At 39.8% G+C, this 17,140-nt stretch overlaps 1 protein-coding gene across 3 annotated transcripts; it reads right to left on the bottom strand.

The window, feature by feature from the left end:
- Positions 1-1,024: 1,024 nt before the first annotated feature.
- On the bottom strand, positions 1,025-14,941 carry LOC146439468 (plasminogen-like). 3 transcript variants are annotated; one of them, XM_085055307.1, is made up of 12 exons: positions 14,830-14,941; positions 11,844-11,979; positions 11,091-11,197; positions 9,734-9,848; positions 8,487-8,650; positions 7,778-7,898; positions 7,542-7,660; positions 5,877-6,039; positions 4,900-5,030; positions 3,909-4,068; positions 2,223-2,410; positions 1,025-1,315 (listed from the first exon to the last, which is right to left on the bottom strand). In XM_085055307.1, exons 1-12 carry the CDS (start codon positions 14,876-14,878, stop codon positions 1,311-1,313), a joined length of 1,458 nt encoding a protein of 485 aa, XP_084911433.1. In that variant the 5' UTR covers positions 14,879-14,941; the 3' UTR covers positions 1,025-1,310. The 3 variants fall into 3 exon arrangements, with proteins under 3 accessions (XP_084911433.1, XP_084911432.1, XP_084911434.1); XM_085055306.1 differs by having other exon boundaries at positions 7,778-7,907; XM_085055308.1 differs by lacking the exon at positions 11,844-11,979 and having other exon boundaries at positions 7,778-7,907; positions 14,830-14,906.
- Between the last annotated feature and the right edge of the window lie 2,199 nt (positions 14,942-17,140).

A 17,140-nucleotide genomic window follows, 5' to 3' on the forward strand; every position in this document is an offset into this window, starting at 1 on the left:
AGCTAGCCCTGTCTACTGGGTTCCCAGAGGACCAGAGCTACCACTGGATCTTCAGCTGGAGACTAGACCTTCACAGGATCACCGCTTCAACTGGACTACTTCAGTTGGACTGCTACTACCACCCTAACAGGGTGTTAGGTTGTATCTGACTTTGTCAGTGCTTTTCCTTGTATTATTTCACTTATTTTTAATTTCAATCCTGACTTGTGATCTCCCACTGGTTTGTTTTCAAGCCAATACAGTGCTTTATATTGAATGTGGTGTTGTGTTTAATATTTTGCCAAAGCTTCTTAATTTTCTGTTTTCACCAGTAAACTTTTGTGTATTTGTGACCTCTTGAGAAAATCTGGTTGGAATATGTCTTTGTGCCAACAGGAGTAACGGAACCTCAGTTTAACTTGTATGTGTCAGTGTACATGGTGTAATACAAGACCAGATGAAAAGAGCCTGGAATGAGCAATCTTGGTACCCTGCTGTGATGCCATTGCAATGCCTTTCCTAGCCCCAGTGTTCCTGGAGTTGGAGGCTCTTTTACTCACTCAACCCTCACCCTAACGCAAACCTTAATTGCAGCTTGGCACTCAGGCTGAGGTCCCCGTCACCATGGGTGGTCCAGATTAGAAGGTGTAAGAACAGCAATGTTGGAGCCCTGCTGGGATCCCCTTGGCAAGCCTTTTCCAGCCTCGTTGTCCCTTGAGCTGTAGGCTCTTTTGCTCTCTCAACCCTAAGCTTAACCCCAACCCTAATGTCATCTGGGCACTATAGCAGAAGTCCTCATCACCATGGGAGGCACAACTTAATAAGTGTAGATCTGGCAATTGATTTCTCTTTGCACCAACTAGAGTAAAGGAGCCTTAAGTTTAACTCCTGGATTTAAGTGTCTGGGGTGTAACAGGGGTGGAGTAAGAGCCTTTTAGGTGCTGCTGCATGCAACATGGTTGACTGACACAGGTACAACACAGATACTCTGACAGAAAGTAGCAATTGGTCAGCGTGGCTATTGCTTTGCAATAGCTAGTCATGCTCAGCCAGTAGTGGTATTTATTTAAGATTCCTATGAATTATTACATAATTTTTAAAACCAGTTGTAAAACCATAGTTGGAATGTTTCTGATGCAGGGACTGCTTTCCAGAAAAGTTAGCTTGCATCCAGATTCAGTAGGAAACCATTGCATTCTTGATCCAAGAAACAAAACAGAGGAGTTCAGACAAAACCAGGCTTTGATGGTTGTGTACAGTCCAGCCCCGAGGAGGTGACCCCACATTGAACAAATTTGTCCTTCTCTTGGCAGACCAGAGGTCCTCCAACTTCAGTCTGGGGAGGAAAAGAGTATAAAGTGACTTCTCTAGCAATGGAGACACTAGGCACACAAACAATGAAAAATTGGCAGGAATAATACTGTAATTCCAAAGGCGTCGAAATGTGAGTGACACAAGGACTCTGGAGAGAGAAAGTGTTTTATTAGACCTGATGGAGTAAAAGAATTGGGAGGAAGAAGTTGTTTCTAAGCATCCAGGCCATGCTCTTGGTCTGAAGATCCACCAGACATGGATGTGAGTACATACCCAGATCACTGTGTAGTCAATTACACACACAGAAATGGAAGTTTCCTAATTTTCCACATCCCTGATCTACTTGATCTGGACAAAATTACTTTAACTGTTTTACTGCTGTTCCTTAAAATCCAGGCATAGCAAGATATGAATACCTATGTCCAATGATTTTTGACTCTATCAATGAATGCACTGCCCACAGTCTCTAAGTCCAGGCTATATATTCCAGGCTTTCCTTCAGGTGAGTGATTCACAACACTGGGCTAATATGAGTGAGATTACCCTACACAATTTTCCTGCTCTTCTAGTTGGCTGTGTGAGTTAAGAAAAAAATAGTGTGTACACCTCAGTTCTTAGGCTTCACGCAGAAATGTTGAGCCTTCTGAAGCTATTTCTGAGCCTTGAAAGTCCAAATTATATGCATTGACCTGCTTATACTCAGAGGTGAAAGGAAGGCCAGTGATAACCATCTATGCCAGAGAAAAGTGTATCTCAATAATGTTGACAGTTACACTAATATTAGAGTGATTATTCTTATACTTATAACATCAATTTTGTAGCTAAATGACACAAGAAGAGGAAGAAAGAACTGCAACTTATGGCTATACTGTATGGCTATACTCAGAGACAGGAACGTGTTTTGTTCTTTTTTTATAGCCAGCTGTTACCTGATGTGGGTGTAGTCGGGCCAGTGTTTTGTTCCATCAGTGCAGGGGAGTCGTTTGGGGCAGATTCTTGGGTGTGATCATCACACCTCTTGAGATTGCAGTACTCCCATATCGTGTTGGGGTCAGTGGTGAAACACCATGGGCTGCTGTCACCATCTGGGTTTCTACAATAGTTGTCCCTCAAATCCCTGCACATATAAAGTCAATAGTCATGCTGCATCAGCCTGAAGGTAAGCATAGGAATATCTTGACTAAAAGATGTACTAGATACATCTGCTATGTTCAAATAAATACATTTATTATTGATTTTACTTATGGCCAGATATCCTATTACTAGCAAACACATTCGTGGCTGTGATGCTAGTGAGGAGTTATATTTCACATTTACATTGGAGTCTTGAATATATTCATGCAAAAGGAAACATAATTCAACTACTGGTTTCTACTCTGGCTGTAATATTTCAATGTACTGAGTACCTAAATAATTGCCCCATATGGCAATTATTTTAATTTCCAAGTGTGTATGTATAAGCATACACAATTGTGGGAATGTGTGAATTAGTAATAAATATGCAGGAAGATTCATGCTATTGGTGGGCACTTAGGCTTTTCCAAATTTTTTTTTAATGTCAAAAGGTTCTTTCTCATATTCAGAAGAATCACAAATAAATGCTTATGCAACTGATACCCACTTACACTCCAAAACCCTTATTTCTACTGACTTCAGTGGCACCACTCCCATGTCTGTGCTTGCTGGGGCACAGGGGAGTAGAATTCCTCTCTTCAGTAATTTGGAGAATTGCAGTATTTCCCCATCCTGAATCACAGAATGGTCTCAGAATTAAAAAAAAAAAAAAAAAAAAAAGAAATATTTTTTTCTCTGAATATGACAGAACACATGAATTCCACATTTTCATGGCTTGATTTTAATTTTTTAAAAATTTTTTTGGAAAGACATCACCCCCTCTGAGGATGTTCTAGTTTTTTGATGCCAAAATAGAACTGAAAATTTCAAATTATTTAGGGTTATAGCATAAAAAGGGCAAAAAGTTAGAAAAGTATCAACCTTCCTGCTTATAGTCATAATCCACCAAGCATGATGGATTTCCTCACAATTGTAGTCCTGTTGCTTTCCTACCCTTAGTAAAAACTGTCACATTAGTTATTTTTATTAGCTTATCACTGGTTCAGTCATTGCTGGTCCAGTTTTGTTAGTCTGAAGAAGACAAAAAAAGTTCCAATGTATGCAATTCTGGGTGCCCAATTCCAACTGGAAAGAACTCTTAGACGGTATTTCTAAGCATGGTATATCTGACTTTGTGTTTTGCATCATAAATGCTGTGTCCTCCCAGATTAAATAATTAGAAAGGCCACAACAAAATCTCAAATTCATGAACAAAACACATATTTCAGCAGATGCCCAGACTCTGGATACAAGTCTCCTGGTGTTGGTTACAGAAGATTGGATTTAAGAGTAAGGGACACAACTGTACTTTACTCAGAATTTAGATAACAAGAAAACACAGTTCTTACAAAGGAGACTGAAAGAAAACATTTCTGCATCTTAGAAAAGTTCTCTTTTATAGATGTATTCCCTAGCAGTGCTTTAAAGCATAGATGTGCAAAGATAATACAACCAGCAACATTTATTGCCAGAGAAAGCGACAACAGGTGAGATAAACATACGCGTCTGGGAATTTGTCCGGAGTTTTTATATGCCTGTGTGGGACCATGGAGCTCCAGGCCTGGCACGTCTTTCCCGATGCAGTGACGGAAATTGTGCCACGATAACTCTGGCCTTTGTCTCGGTAGCACTCCTCTGTCAGGGGAACTTGTACAGGCACATCTGTGGTGAACAACAGAAACTGGTCTTTGGCATCATAATTTTATGTTCTTACTGAGAAGGCACAAGAGAGCCTCAAACACACAGGATGACAAAAATGAATGACTCGTTTATAAAGAGAGCATCCAGTGAAATCATCACACCAGCAGCAGAAGGGCATTTCCAAACACATTGAGAAAATTTTCAGTTTAAACAGCTTTTGTTAGATGTTGTTCAGTGAAAGGGTTCATCAGTCAGTTTCATTTTGGCATATGCGAACATGTTAGAGATAAGAAAGTTCTCATGAAAAATCCTCAAAGATTAGATACTGGTAATTTTTCCCATAATAAATTTATCAAGCAAACATTATGTTAAACTACAAGCTCTCTATTATCCTTTTGATTGTGCTAAGAATTTCATGTTATTTTTGTGCTTAAAGGAATGAATATTTCACTGTGATTTTCATTACTTTGTAAGTTCCTGTCCTCTCTTTTCTTGCTAATTTCCAAAAATGTAAGTTCATTTTATTTAGCACTTTTTCATCTCTTTAAACCTGCTTTTCATTTTTTGGTGAACTTGCTATAATTGGCCTACCTTTGAGAAAAAAGGAATATAAAAAATAAATATCTTTCATCCTGTAATTCTTCTGTTGAGTCAGCTAGTTATTTGCATCCTTCACTGTATTTCTTTAACCATTGAAAGTTCAATATTTGGCAGATTTTGCAATATGCCAGGCAGACAAACATTAACAGTGACAAAGCGACTGAAAATAAGATTTAATAAATTCACAGTACGAAGCAATAAGTCTTTCACTGTTATAAAGTCCTCATCTCAAGTACACTCCACTATTCATACCAGCAATCGCTTGTTCTGTCCTGTCACAGGGAGGAATTGTGCAATATTCCCATCTAACGCTGCTGGCGGTGGTGTAGCACCAAGGCTTCTTCTCTCCATCAGGGTTTCTACAGTAGTTTTCCTCTAAGCCCCTTAAAACAGGAAACAGGAACACTGACTTTAAACTACTCATAGAAATCCAGAAGAGTTGTGTGCATGACTATTAACAACTAATGCAGAATTCAACTCAGTGTTTCTATATTATTCTTTTTGGAGATTGATTAGCTCATGACTCACTGCTTTGGGACTAATCAATAGTCTTGGACTTTACAGTCTAAATGCTGAAGACATAGGAAGAACTTTTCCAATGCTTAGACTTTCTGCTCTTGTTGAGGCCAAGATACAGCAGTAAGAGCTGATTTCAAAACAGAAGCCACTGATGTACCTGAGATTACAGTATGAAGCAGGCAAGGCTGGGTGTTGCAGCCTGGAAGTGTGTGCACAGGAGCACTGGTGCATGCTGCTTTCTGCCCTGGGATGGTGGACAGGGTTTTGACATGCCGAGGAAAACTTTTAGGATCAAACAATAGAGAGAGCTATAAGCCAGGCCAGCCCCAGCTATTCCTGCACACTGGTAATGCTCTGCAAACCCAGCTCCTCTGACCTTGGAGCACCAGGAGCATGTAGTCCTTGGAGCATCACTCTTCAGAAGAGTTATGCATTAAAAATGTGACAGAACACGGCCAAAGGATTTTTAACATAAAAGTAGTAAACTACTTACAGTTCTGCAGTGGGATGTGGAGGAGATGTGAGAAAAATACATGAGAAATAAAAGAGGAGTCAGAAAAAAATGAAGAGCAAGACCTGAAGTAATGGGCACTGACAAACAGTGAGAATACAACTTAACATAAATAAAACTCTTGCGCTCCTCTGCATCTGCATCGATAGGGAATAACTATGTTCTTTGGTATTTGTTACAATGATGAGGCTGGGCATACTTGCAGGGATATCTGTCAGGAATCCAGCCATGCTTGTGAGGAAACTGTGTGTCCCAGCGTTGGCAGGTATTTCCAGATTCGGTGATAGCTATCCTTCCTCTATAGTCTTCCCCTTTCCCTGAAAGACACTGGGACCCTAGGCCAGACACTGGGGTGTGTGTAGCTGCAACAGGAAAAAAAAAAAAAGAAAAGGAGATGAGATGAGAGGGGAGGGGAGAGGAGGGGAGGAAAGGAGAGGAGAAGGGAGGAGAGGAGAGAAAAATTCTGGTAACTAGTGCTTTAAAAATATAGATAAACCCCTTTGTTTCTGTAATGTTGAAGATGCATTTTTTTTTCTTTTAGCAGCGTTTACATTGGTTAAAAGCCATGTGAAAATCAAAGAGTACATTTTTATGTACATACTGCCAGATGGATGTCCTGTGTCTGCCCTTTTACAACAGCTAGTAAATAACTTTGCTGGGTTGAGCCAGACCCTGTGCCTGCAGTCCCCTGAGAGCAGAACAGGAAAGGCAGTAAGAAGTCCTGTACAGTCTGGTAAACCCAAGTGAAATGAAGGGAGTACAGTAATATAACACTCAGAGGTAGCATGGAAGGGCAGCCAGGGCCAAGAGGAAATTGTGAGACAAAGCAAAGCAGCCTTCGGAGCTGAGCCTCTGGAGTCAGTGTATTGAGAAAGAGGGGCAGAAGGGATAGTGAAGAAAAAAAAGAAAATGAAATGGTCTGCCATGTGGGGAACAGCAAGAAAATAAGAGTAATGATTAGAGGCATAGAACCTGCAGAGGGCAAATGGAAAATTAATTTATAGCACATACCTATAATATACAGAATTTCCCAAGGACATGATTATGACCATAAAAGGTTGGTATGGTCTGTAAACTTTCAGTTTTAATCAAGGGATGGAAATTATATGGTAACTGTCATAATTTATCATACAGAAGCCTATAAATAGTTATTCTGCCATCTGTAATTAAACATGCTGAAGAGAACTACATCTAGCAAACACACACCACTGCCTAGATTAGTGGCAAGTGCAGATGCATAAGAAAGCAAACTCTGAAGAGAAAAAACACACTTTAAATTTTTTTCTTGAAGTGCGATCCACTTGTAAAATTGGCAATATTATCTCTTAGTTAAGTGCCGTGGAAATATTCAGATTTAGTGTGCTCAGCTTTGCAGGTTAAGCTAGCTCACTGATAAATCAGGGTTCTCTCCTGAGGCCTGAACCTGTTTCTCAGGATTCATCCCTTGCTCTGAAAAAGGGCAGTGGTGGCTATGCTGACCAGACCCAGGTAAAATATCACAGTATGGCCACATGGCAATTTAGATGATTTCTGCGAGTCAGAAGATCAGCAGGAAACTACCAGCTGATTTATCCTGAATGTCCTGCCTCCCAGATAAGTTGAAAAGTGAAGTGGTTAAAGGCAAATTATGGTTTCACATAACATCTTTGGCCTTATTGCAGTTTGTGACATCTGCATCCTTGCTGACCATGCATGATTTTAGATAACAGAAATTTTATGAGTGATTCTGCTTATTAATGTGAACTTTCCCTGCTTCATAGAGGTAACTTTAGGTTTCTCAGAACTATGTTTTCTTGTCTTTCCCCTTCCTGCATAATTTTAATGAGAGCTACCCTCTGGAGTGATGTCAGGAAATCATACTCACAGCAATGAGGAATGTTGCAATATTCCCAGCGTTTTTTTGGGCTGGTAGTGAAACACCAGGGTCGAAGTTCACCATCAGGATTGCGGCAATAATTCATCTTCAGATCCTTCCCTGGATAGCTGTACATTGAAAATGAAACTCATGAGTCAGCTATGGCCAGATGTAGCAAGGAGGCTATCTGCAGGCAGGTTCTCCCAGGCTCTATGGGAATTAATTCGGCGCTGAGCATCACTCACTGTCTCTGGGTAAATCCATGCATGTGAGGCTCTTGGGCATCCCAGCGCTGGCACTCAAGTCCCGACTCTGTTCTTGAGACTTCTCCATGGTAATCCTCACCGTTGCACTGCATGCACTCCCCTGTGGGTCCTAGGCAGAATGAAAACCTAGCAAGGAATGCACCAGCCTATTTGTGGAAGATTACGCTGAAAGGAAAAGTGGGGTTTGCTCCAGCTAACAATGAAAGGAATTCAGAAGACCATGCATTACAGCTGGGCCAAATTAATGATGCTTTAGGAATATGTTTCATTTGGAGGGAGGAATTTGCCTTGTATCTGTATGTACTTTTAGCAATGGGAGTTCAGTGTGTAACACAGCACTTGGGTCAATCTTTACTCTTGTTAATTGTAGATAAATTACTATGGTAAGAGCAATATATTCCTTATCCAGATCATTGCAGTTCTCTGCCAGTAGAGTCAAAAGTGACAAGACATATGAAGATAAAGCAAACAATATCAGCAAATGATTAAAAAAATTTAGTTCTTCCATATTTACAAAACGACTTTGATAACTCAAGCCAATTAGGAAAACAACCTCTGTGTTGAGAACTTCTTAAGTTCAGCTTGATTCAAACTCTAATTTGAAAACAATCTGTAAAAATAAAGCACCAAAAAGCAGCAGGAATAACATTACCTACTTGAACAGCCCTTCTCTGAAAAGTAAATATACCTTCTTCAGTGTGTGTGACCTGGTCCTCACACTCTGGGATGTTACAGTAATCAAACCTCATAGCAGGATCTGTTGTGTAACACCAGGGTCCATTTTCATCCCCATCAGGATTTCTGCAGTAGTTTTCCTCCAACCCTGCATTGGGGTATTTTTCAGGTGTATAACTGTAATGGTATTAAAATTCTATTTTAATTCCCGTATTTTAGTGGAGCAGAAGGGAAATGTCTAACTTGCTCAGCTAGCTGTGAATTTTATTCATTCACAGTAAAAATGAGAGAAACAGATTCCCCATTGTAAGCCATAAATGAAAATGGAAAAAACATTCGATAATACCATTATTAGTAGCTTTCTCCCTAGGTCCCAGCTGCCAATAAGGAGTGAGTTTAGAGCCTGTAAGGACAATGACAGTCTCAAAGGAAAATTGTTATTTTCAATACATGCATCTAGCTCATCTAATCAGCTCACTACAACCTGTGGCTCCATCATGTCTTTGTCTTAATGGAGCTACTTTAAAAGGTGTGTATTTCTAGAGACTATTTAGCAAACACAACTAGGTGACACAGAGATCTGAAGCAAGTGATGCTAGGCTTCGTCCTGCAGTAATCTTCCCAGAGACTAAATTACTAAAAGACTAAATTACTTTTAAACTATATGAGCAAATGTGTGCAAGTTTCATTAGAATAACAACAAAATTTTTTTTTTAAATGAAACTCCAACATAGATCAGAGGAAACAGGACCTCTGCTTCCCCACTTACTTCAGTGAGCCCAGTGGTAGCCAACCCTGAGAAAACTCTACCTGGCTATGTCCAGTTGGCCCTTGGATACTTTTCACTTTTTTCTTTCTTTTTTTTTTTTTTTTTTTTTTTTTTTTCCTTTTTTGACTGCCTTTGTGGCAGGCAGGGGGGCCATAGAGCTGGACCTTATAAAAAGCAGAGCAATTATAACCCCTCTGTCATCAACAGCAAAATCTTCATCATATTGAGAGAAGGAGCATTTCATCTGCTTCAGGCATCTCACATTTAGACACAACTTCTCTAGCTGACAATGCGTCCTTTCCTTATCCAGATCGTTGCAGTTCCCCGGCAGTAGAATCAAAAGTAACAAGACAGATGAAGATAAAGATTTCTTTAAAAGTCACCTGACAATAGATTTGATAACTTGCACTATAAATCTGTTTATATATAAAAAGATGAGGAAGCTTGGAAGAGGTTCAGAACAACATAAAGAAATGTAAATAAGGACATACTTTGGTTTGTGGGGTATTTTTTCTGCCCACTTTTGGCATGGAATACCCTTCCAAGTCTTGGCTTCTGTTCCTCTGTAGTCTGTCCCAATCCCTCTTTTACACTGTAGAAGGTAAACTGAAATGGAATCAAATTTGTTAATTCAATGATGTTACAATATTCAATTTCTTGGAACTGAAAATCTGCATATCACTGAAGCTCATCTGTACATGATGGAACATGTTTTACTCATGTTTTGAACTTCTTGTGCATGCAAATATATGATTATATAATGAATATATAATTTTAAAATAAATTAGTTACAACTTCTAGGCATCTAAAGAGAAAAATCTCTGAAGCATTGTTATAAAGCTAATAAAATCAAGGGAACAGCTATATCAAGTTACAATTGTTTATGGCATATTAAAAAATGCAAGCTTATATTATCACAATACCAGGATAAATAGGAATGTCTTTCACCAGCAGCTGGAGATTGTTTGAAAGCCTTTGTTCATAAGCACATTTTCAGTGTGGATGAAAAAATACACATGTCCAATAAGTGGCTCCCAAACCTTTGATTCATCTTAGCCTCAGACTCTCACAGGTATTTTTCTAGTGGGATTGCAAGCCAGAGAGAATGCAAATCATGTCGATGGTTCTTTTTTTGGCAATAGACACTGAAAAATCTCCAGTTATTGGGTCAGCGATCTTGATTTCCCCTTCCTTTTCCCCTTTCTTGCTTGCACAAGAAGAATCTCCCCAAACCTCAAAATATAAAATGGAAATGTTAGAGCAAGGACAGGAGACCAATTGGATAGGGAAAACTGAGCCTTGCTGGAGCACCTTTCAATAGCTGCTGCCATCACTGCCTGTGGCTGGGACTAAAAATGTCAGTGCTGAGTGTCTGGCTGAAAGGAAGCTGCTGCTTTGTTTGTCAATGTGTTTCTGGAGGGACCTCAAGTTTAGTCACCGCTGCTTCAACACTGAGACCCAGTTCCAGCATGTCCATCTCTGGCCAATAGCCATGGACTTTCTGATGTTGCCAGGTTCCTCCTAAATTATTTTAGCCTGTCTAAATAGTAAAGCTGGACACATCTGACACCAGGGGAGAGGAGGTGAAGACTGTGTAACTGAGTCTGGAAGGAGGACAAGTAACTTCCTACTTCAAATGGCACATGGAGGCCACCATGGATCTAGGCCTTGGTATTTGATCCTTTTGAACAGCATTTTTAGTAACGTGGCTTCTTCCTCTTTGGCCCCCAATTCTCTATTAGTTTTCTGCCTATACAGGAATTTGCTCCAGCACTGCAGCAGAGAACAGAAGGATGCCATTAAAATAGGCTTTATGAGTAAATATGTAGCATGTTACTGTACACATACTTCTCTTCTCATAGAGAACTGCATCCGTGCTGGTGAACATCACCGTCATTTTGGCATTTTCAGCCAGTGTTAAACACTGTAGCTTTTTCCTGGTGAATAGGAAAGCCCTGTTGAAATTGAGAAGGAAGCAATATTGACATAGGAAGCAATATTTTAAATTCAATTCAAATTATTCAGCTCATAATTATTTTTCTATAAATTATTAATTCAGAAGCACTGCCTGGTATTTATTTTTATCTTTCACATACTGCACTTAATATTTTAGACACTGAGTAAAAGGTTAACGTTATCTACCACTCTCAAGTGGCTCACTTATTCAGGATATATGACTCCGTGAATAAGTTATTGTGTGGAGAACTGAAACTGCATTGGCAAAGCATTATCAGCAGCATCTTAGCTGTTTAGGTTAGTGTCTGTCCCTATAATGGATTAGAAACCTTGCACTCTCCTCCTGTGAAACAAGGCAGCATCCAGCTAAAGGGGCTCAAGCGATTCTCCGTATAACGTTGGATGAGAATGGAAACTTGAACATTTACTATAAAATGAGTAGTACATTGTAAATCCACTCTTTACTTGATCTTGTGGTAATTTATGGGTGGAGATAAGTCACAAGCTAAAGGCACAGACATGGGAGACACTGCTGTAGGCAGAGCTGCAGCTGAATGGGGATGTTGGCTCTGAATAACAGTAGGAACAAATCATTGATATGCAGACACCCACAGTGGCACAGTTTTAAAACTCTACAGAAATTACCTGCAGGTAAAATTTCTTTCTGCTTCACATTTCTCGGCACATTCTTTTTCATTATTTGTCTTGTAAAACTGTTTATTTCGAGTAAGAAGCCAAACACCATCTGTTCTTAAATAGTCATCCAGTATGTCTCCTTTCACTAGAAGGGAAGGAAAAGAACCAGACATTACAAATGAGATCTGTGGATTTCAGTCCCATTTTCCATGTAGCTCGGACAGGTGAAGACACAATTTATTTTGTGTAATTCTGGGTAGAAGATGATAAACTCTGAGGTAATTTCTGTTTCCTGGCACTATCACAGCTGAATGACCGCAATATGTCATGGGAAAAAAAGCAGCAGAAGAAAGATGTAGAGGCAGTTCTGACTAGAGTTATGCACGAGATTGAAGCTAAAAGCAAGAAATATGAAACAAGAACGAGGGGGAGCAGAGAGAGGAACTAAGTGGTATCAACACCAATCAGAGAAAGATGAAGGGAAGTGATACCTATATCAAAGTTTCAAAGAAACATGAATTATTAGGTGGATGTGAGATTATGGCCTGTCATGTGGATTGTGCAACCCCTACAATTTTATTGACAGCCTAGTTGTTTGTCATAAGATGTCTTGCCCTAGAGCAAGAAACCTCAGCCATAAAGTTACTATATAGCCTTTTACAATGGCCACCATTGTTTTACTGTAATGAGTTGAGCAGACTTAGTAATGAAGTTGTCAGGTTACATCTCTGTTGCAACAAATTAACCCAAGATTTTAAATTAGTGAATCAATTAGTATTGTTATATCTGAAAGGTACATATGAGTAAGATTTATATAATGTACCTGCTGATACATTTAACACACCTCTAAAATACTGTTGCCTACAATGGAGTTTGCCATCTAATTGATTTTTTTTCTTTTTATGTCTATAAAGATTCTATGTTTCTGTTCTGAATTTCTAGAAGAGTTTATTTTCTTCTCCAGCATCAGATTACAAGGTTGCACAAGTGATATGGTTTAATTATTTCATTTTTTCAGTCTAGATTATTATTGACAGTTGCAGGAAGTTCATAACTTTATACTGCATTCTAACAGGTAACGTTGTGAATCTCTCATTTATGCACTCATATGAGGCTGAATTCACTGCAACATCACTCCAGTGTTATTAATTCCCATGACACACGGGTCATTCATCACCTACCTCCATATGACACATATTCATACAAAACAGGAGGTATTTGGGCCACTAACGAAAGTAAGATGATTAATTGCCTGAGGGCATTTTCTGTGTCTCTTTGCCAAGTTGGTTCAGTACTGTAAACCCTGTGTGTCTTAAGAAATCCCTGAGACTCAGGCTTCCCATATCTCATCCTACTGTTGTGGCAGTACTATGTAGAGCACCATTAGCTTAGCCTACTAATTTCTCCTGATTAAACAAGTGCTTCCTCTCCTGAGTTTTTTCCTAAGTTAACTGGGGCCCCTGTTCCAGGGGACTAGAACAGGAAAATACTCCTTTCCAAACTTTATTGACTCATCTTAAAAGTCTATGTTTCTTCCAAGAGCTCTACTCAGGATACTATTCCTTTGCAGTGACTGTAAGAAAAAAAAAAACAACTATATTTATTACAGTTTGTTTAGGAATGAGTACATGGGATTTTGGATGACATATATAAACTAAAAGGCAACACAGATTGGCAGAATAATAGAAAAGAAAAGATGATGCTGGTTGCATGAAAAATGCTGCAAAGTGTAAACTTAAGAAAAGAATATATTTAAAATGCATCAAGAAATGTATTAGTCTGACTAAAATCTTTATAAACCCAGAAATTGCACATGATAATTGAACAGAATATTCAAATATATGTGAACAAACTAATTTCTTCTTTTACATATGCATCTTTCTAGATTTGACCAGTACTAATCCCAGAGAAATAAAAATTGGTTCTAAGGCAGTTTTGGACCATCACTTTTGAGCAAGTCAGCTAGAGGTGATTACAATGAACGAATAAAACCCCTACTTTATCAGTTGTCTTTTATAACCTGGCACAATTATACAGTGATATGTCCTTGTTATTCTGACCTTTACTGTCTGAACTATTAAAAACTCATAAAAACCATACTGATGTGTATATAACAGTTCTTTAAAAAAGTCATTTAAGTGCCACGCAACCATATATAATTTCCAAGTACAAGAGAGTATGGTATCTGATTGAAATCTGATTGCAATGTATACTGCACATGGAATATTTATTTACAGAATTTTTAGATAAGCTTGAAATTAATATATTACCATTAGTAATATATTAATTTGTAAATATATTAATTTTAAATAGTGGAACACCTTTCTTCTCTTAGAGCTGTAAAAAAGAATTCTGGACATATTCCTGGAAAGGGCGATCTAAGTTACTGAAGAGTAAATTTCTATCTACTGCTCTCATGAAAACGAGGGAGAACAGTTCAGTGTGTTTGACAACAGGGAATGTGAAATTGCTGGAATATAAAAGAATTTGTTATTTTTTTATTTTGTTGTAAATATTTAATTTCAAAACTTTGTAACTCGTGTCATAAAGGATGAAAATCAGTATCACTGTGCTTAACAATGCCTGGCAGTAAACACAGCTTTACCTTTAGCATTTTTTGCAAAGCCTATCTCTAATTTTAGAGATAACTTCTCACTGACTGCTATGGGTTTTGTACAAGCCCTTGGCAGGCTGCTTCCCAAGGGTGCCCCCATCTCTGGACATGGGAAATGTTCTCTGGGAGTCATTAGCTGCCCATGCAGACACCAAGGCTGCTGCTCTGCTGGTGTCATTAATGAACACAACCCTGAAGCTGCACAGCTCTTGCTGTATTCAACTGCAGCTCCTTCTGACCAGCGAGGCCCAAATCCATCATTGTCCAGGAAATGACACATTGATCTAGGGATTCACCTAGATCACCTACCTTCACCACGTGGAGGTTGCAAGTGTTTTGCCCCAGTCTCACCTAGGCAAGCAGAAGGCAAAGGACTCTTACCTGAGCTGAGCAAGAGCAGAAAGAGAAAGGCAGCTTTGTTACTCCCCATTTTGGCCCAGCTGGTGTGTGTTGGAAGTTGTGTGTGTTGGTGCACAAAGTTTTATTGACTTGCACTGGAGTGAGGCAGCATCAAACAAATAAGGCAGCAGGATTAAGTTAATCATTCTCCCATGCTGTGCCCCCCTTGTTGTGATGTGGCTGTTAAAACAACCTTGAATTGGATGGATTACCAAATCAGGCTCAATAATTTCTGCTGGATACTGGGAAATGTGAAGGCACTTTCTTCTTTTGTGGGACATGTTTTTGGTTTGGTGTTGTGGTTTTTTTCGCCTTCAGATTACTTGGCATCACTTTGCTAAGGAAAGATGAGGATCATAGTGGTGGAAGGTATGGCAACAAGACATAGTCCACACATCTAATTCTGTGTAGTCCTGTAGGATATTCAGCTTTAGGTCCCAATAGTATTTTCAGTCACAGAATTGTACTGCTTTAGGTTAGAACTGCTTCTGATTTATGCTTATGTGTAAGTCAGTCCCCTGAAACAGACCTGATAATGCTAAATTTGTATCAGACTTGTTTTTAACAACCTCTAATGTGCTTCCTGGAGGAAAGAAAATTACTTCCTTCAGCTTTTTTCCATTTCTAGTTTAGTTTTTATTGTTCACGGATTGGAAGGCAGCATTCTCTTTGGTTCCATGCATGATGTGCTTTTGATGTCCAAGCAAAGCCACTGATATCTAAAGTCTGCCCAGACCTCAGGGTATATACATGGTGCCCATTGCATTTCAGCAATGTCTGTCACATCTATCAACCCCATGGGCTAAGGCAAGCCAGGCATTCCCAGCCTTCAGGAGTTTCAACTGGTTTGCCTGGCCAGTCAGTGTAGCCTTTAGCTGGGATTGGGAGGGCAGATGAGAATGACAGTGAGGAGGAAGGTGGAAGTCTTGCATATTGCCCTCTGTGCTGGGAGAATGGTGGTCTGGAAAGGCCATGTGAATCACCCACATCCTTTTGAGCATTGATGAGCAGAGTGGGAAATGCACCCTGGGCTGCTGAGGAGGCAGAGGGGAAGTGGCCTTTTGGCCCCAGCTGTGAGACACTGCAGAAGACTCTCAGTGGGTAGCCAGTGGGTAACTTGTAGTTAGAATAGGCAGGAGTGACACCAATAGGAAAACAGCTGTTTGGTTTTGGTAACTGTTTTGTGTTGAGTTTTGTCTGTGTGCCAACATATTCACAGCTCATCTGCCTCCCAACCTCCATAGTCACTGTTTGAGCACATCATTCAACCTCTACCATATCTGGCAGGAGGATATTCCTACAAGGCTTCAGAAAATCAGTGGCTGGACACAGAAAAGAATCCAAAATTTGCTTCCTACAAAGACACCCATGGTGGAAGCAAACTCCACTCTTTTCTGCTCGGCCCCTCAGCAGGTCTGTACCCTCCAACCAGCATGTCAGCACATGCCTAGATGAATGCTGGGGACACATGGCTGTGGAAGAGACAGGCTGTCCTCTTGGAAGCCGGGAGTATCTCACAGAGACGTTATGGGAGCATGAATGGGAAGAAGGAGAACTGGAGGACCATTTGGGAGAGGCTGGTAGAAGGGCAGGCAGCACCTGAAGATGTCCTGGTTTAATGCAGCGGAGAGGTGGAGTCACCAAGAGACACAGCAGGACATGATGAGCAGGGATATGAACTGTGCGGAGCCAAGCCTCGCTATTTCTCTCACTGATGGCATTACCTGCTCTGTCCTCAGCAAATGCCACAGACTGCAGATGCAGAATTCTGAAACCACTCGAGATCTGCTAGCAAATAGCATGGAAACGTCTTCTGTCTTGGATTTAATTTAAATCTTAGAAAAATGAAAAGCAGAGATATTTTTTATGCCCATGTTATACTAGGAACAAATAAAATCACATCTTTGCTGATGAAAACTATGCTGTAATTCCACTTTTCGTTGGGTGATTTTCTGGAGAACGTGCTGTGCTGACAATGTCCAGAAGGGTGCAGCAGACGATAGGTTTTGGAAAAAGTGGGCGATATCAAATCCCCAGCATGAACAAAGGTGACAGTCCTCACTCAGGATACATTGTCAGGCTATGTTTGCCCACAATCTTCCTCATATCTCTGCACTAGCTTATAAGAAAATTTGTTGCAAATATTCTTTTCTTTCTCAGTTTCTCCTTTTCTTTCCTACCTCAATACAGCAGGTTTCAAGTTGATTGGTTTGAACTTATGTAAATATGTTCAAAAGCTATATTTTCTCAATTCAGGAAAGACAGCAGGCAACTGTGAAATACAGATTAAGAA

Source organism: Lichenostomus cassidix, chromosome 3 (genome assembly GCF_008360975.1).
Source record: "Lichenostomus cassidix isolate B80296 chromosome 3, HeHo_3.0, whole genome shotgun sequence".
In the NCBI taxonomy this organism is placed as follows: Eukaryota; Metazoa; Chordata; class Aves; order Passeriformes; family Meliphagidae; genus Lichenostomus; species Lichenostomus cassidix.

What these genes read in the sequence shown, in the direction of transcription:
- LOC146439468 (XM_085055306.1), bottom strand. Translation starts at nt 14,878, where the DNA reads ATGGGGAGTAACAAAGCTGCCTTTCTCTTTCTGCTCTTGCTCAGCTCA. An exon ending in GAAAGAAATTTTACCTGCAG is followed by an intron (nt 11,198 to 11,843) that starts GTAATTTCTGTA and finishes CAATTTCAACAG; the next exon opens with GGCTTTCCTATTCACCAGGA. An exon ending in AGTTCTCTATGAGAAGAGAA is followed by an intron (nt 9,849 to 11,090) that starts GTATGTGTACAG and finishes ATTCCATTTCAG; the next exon opens with TTTACCTTCTACAGTGTAAA.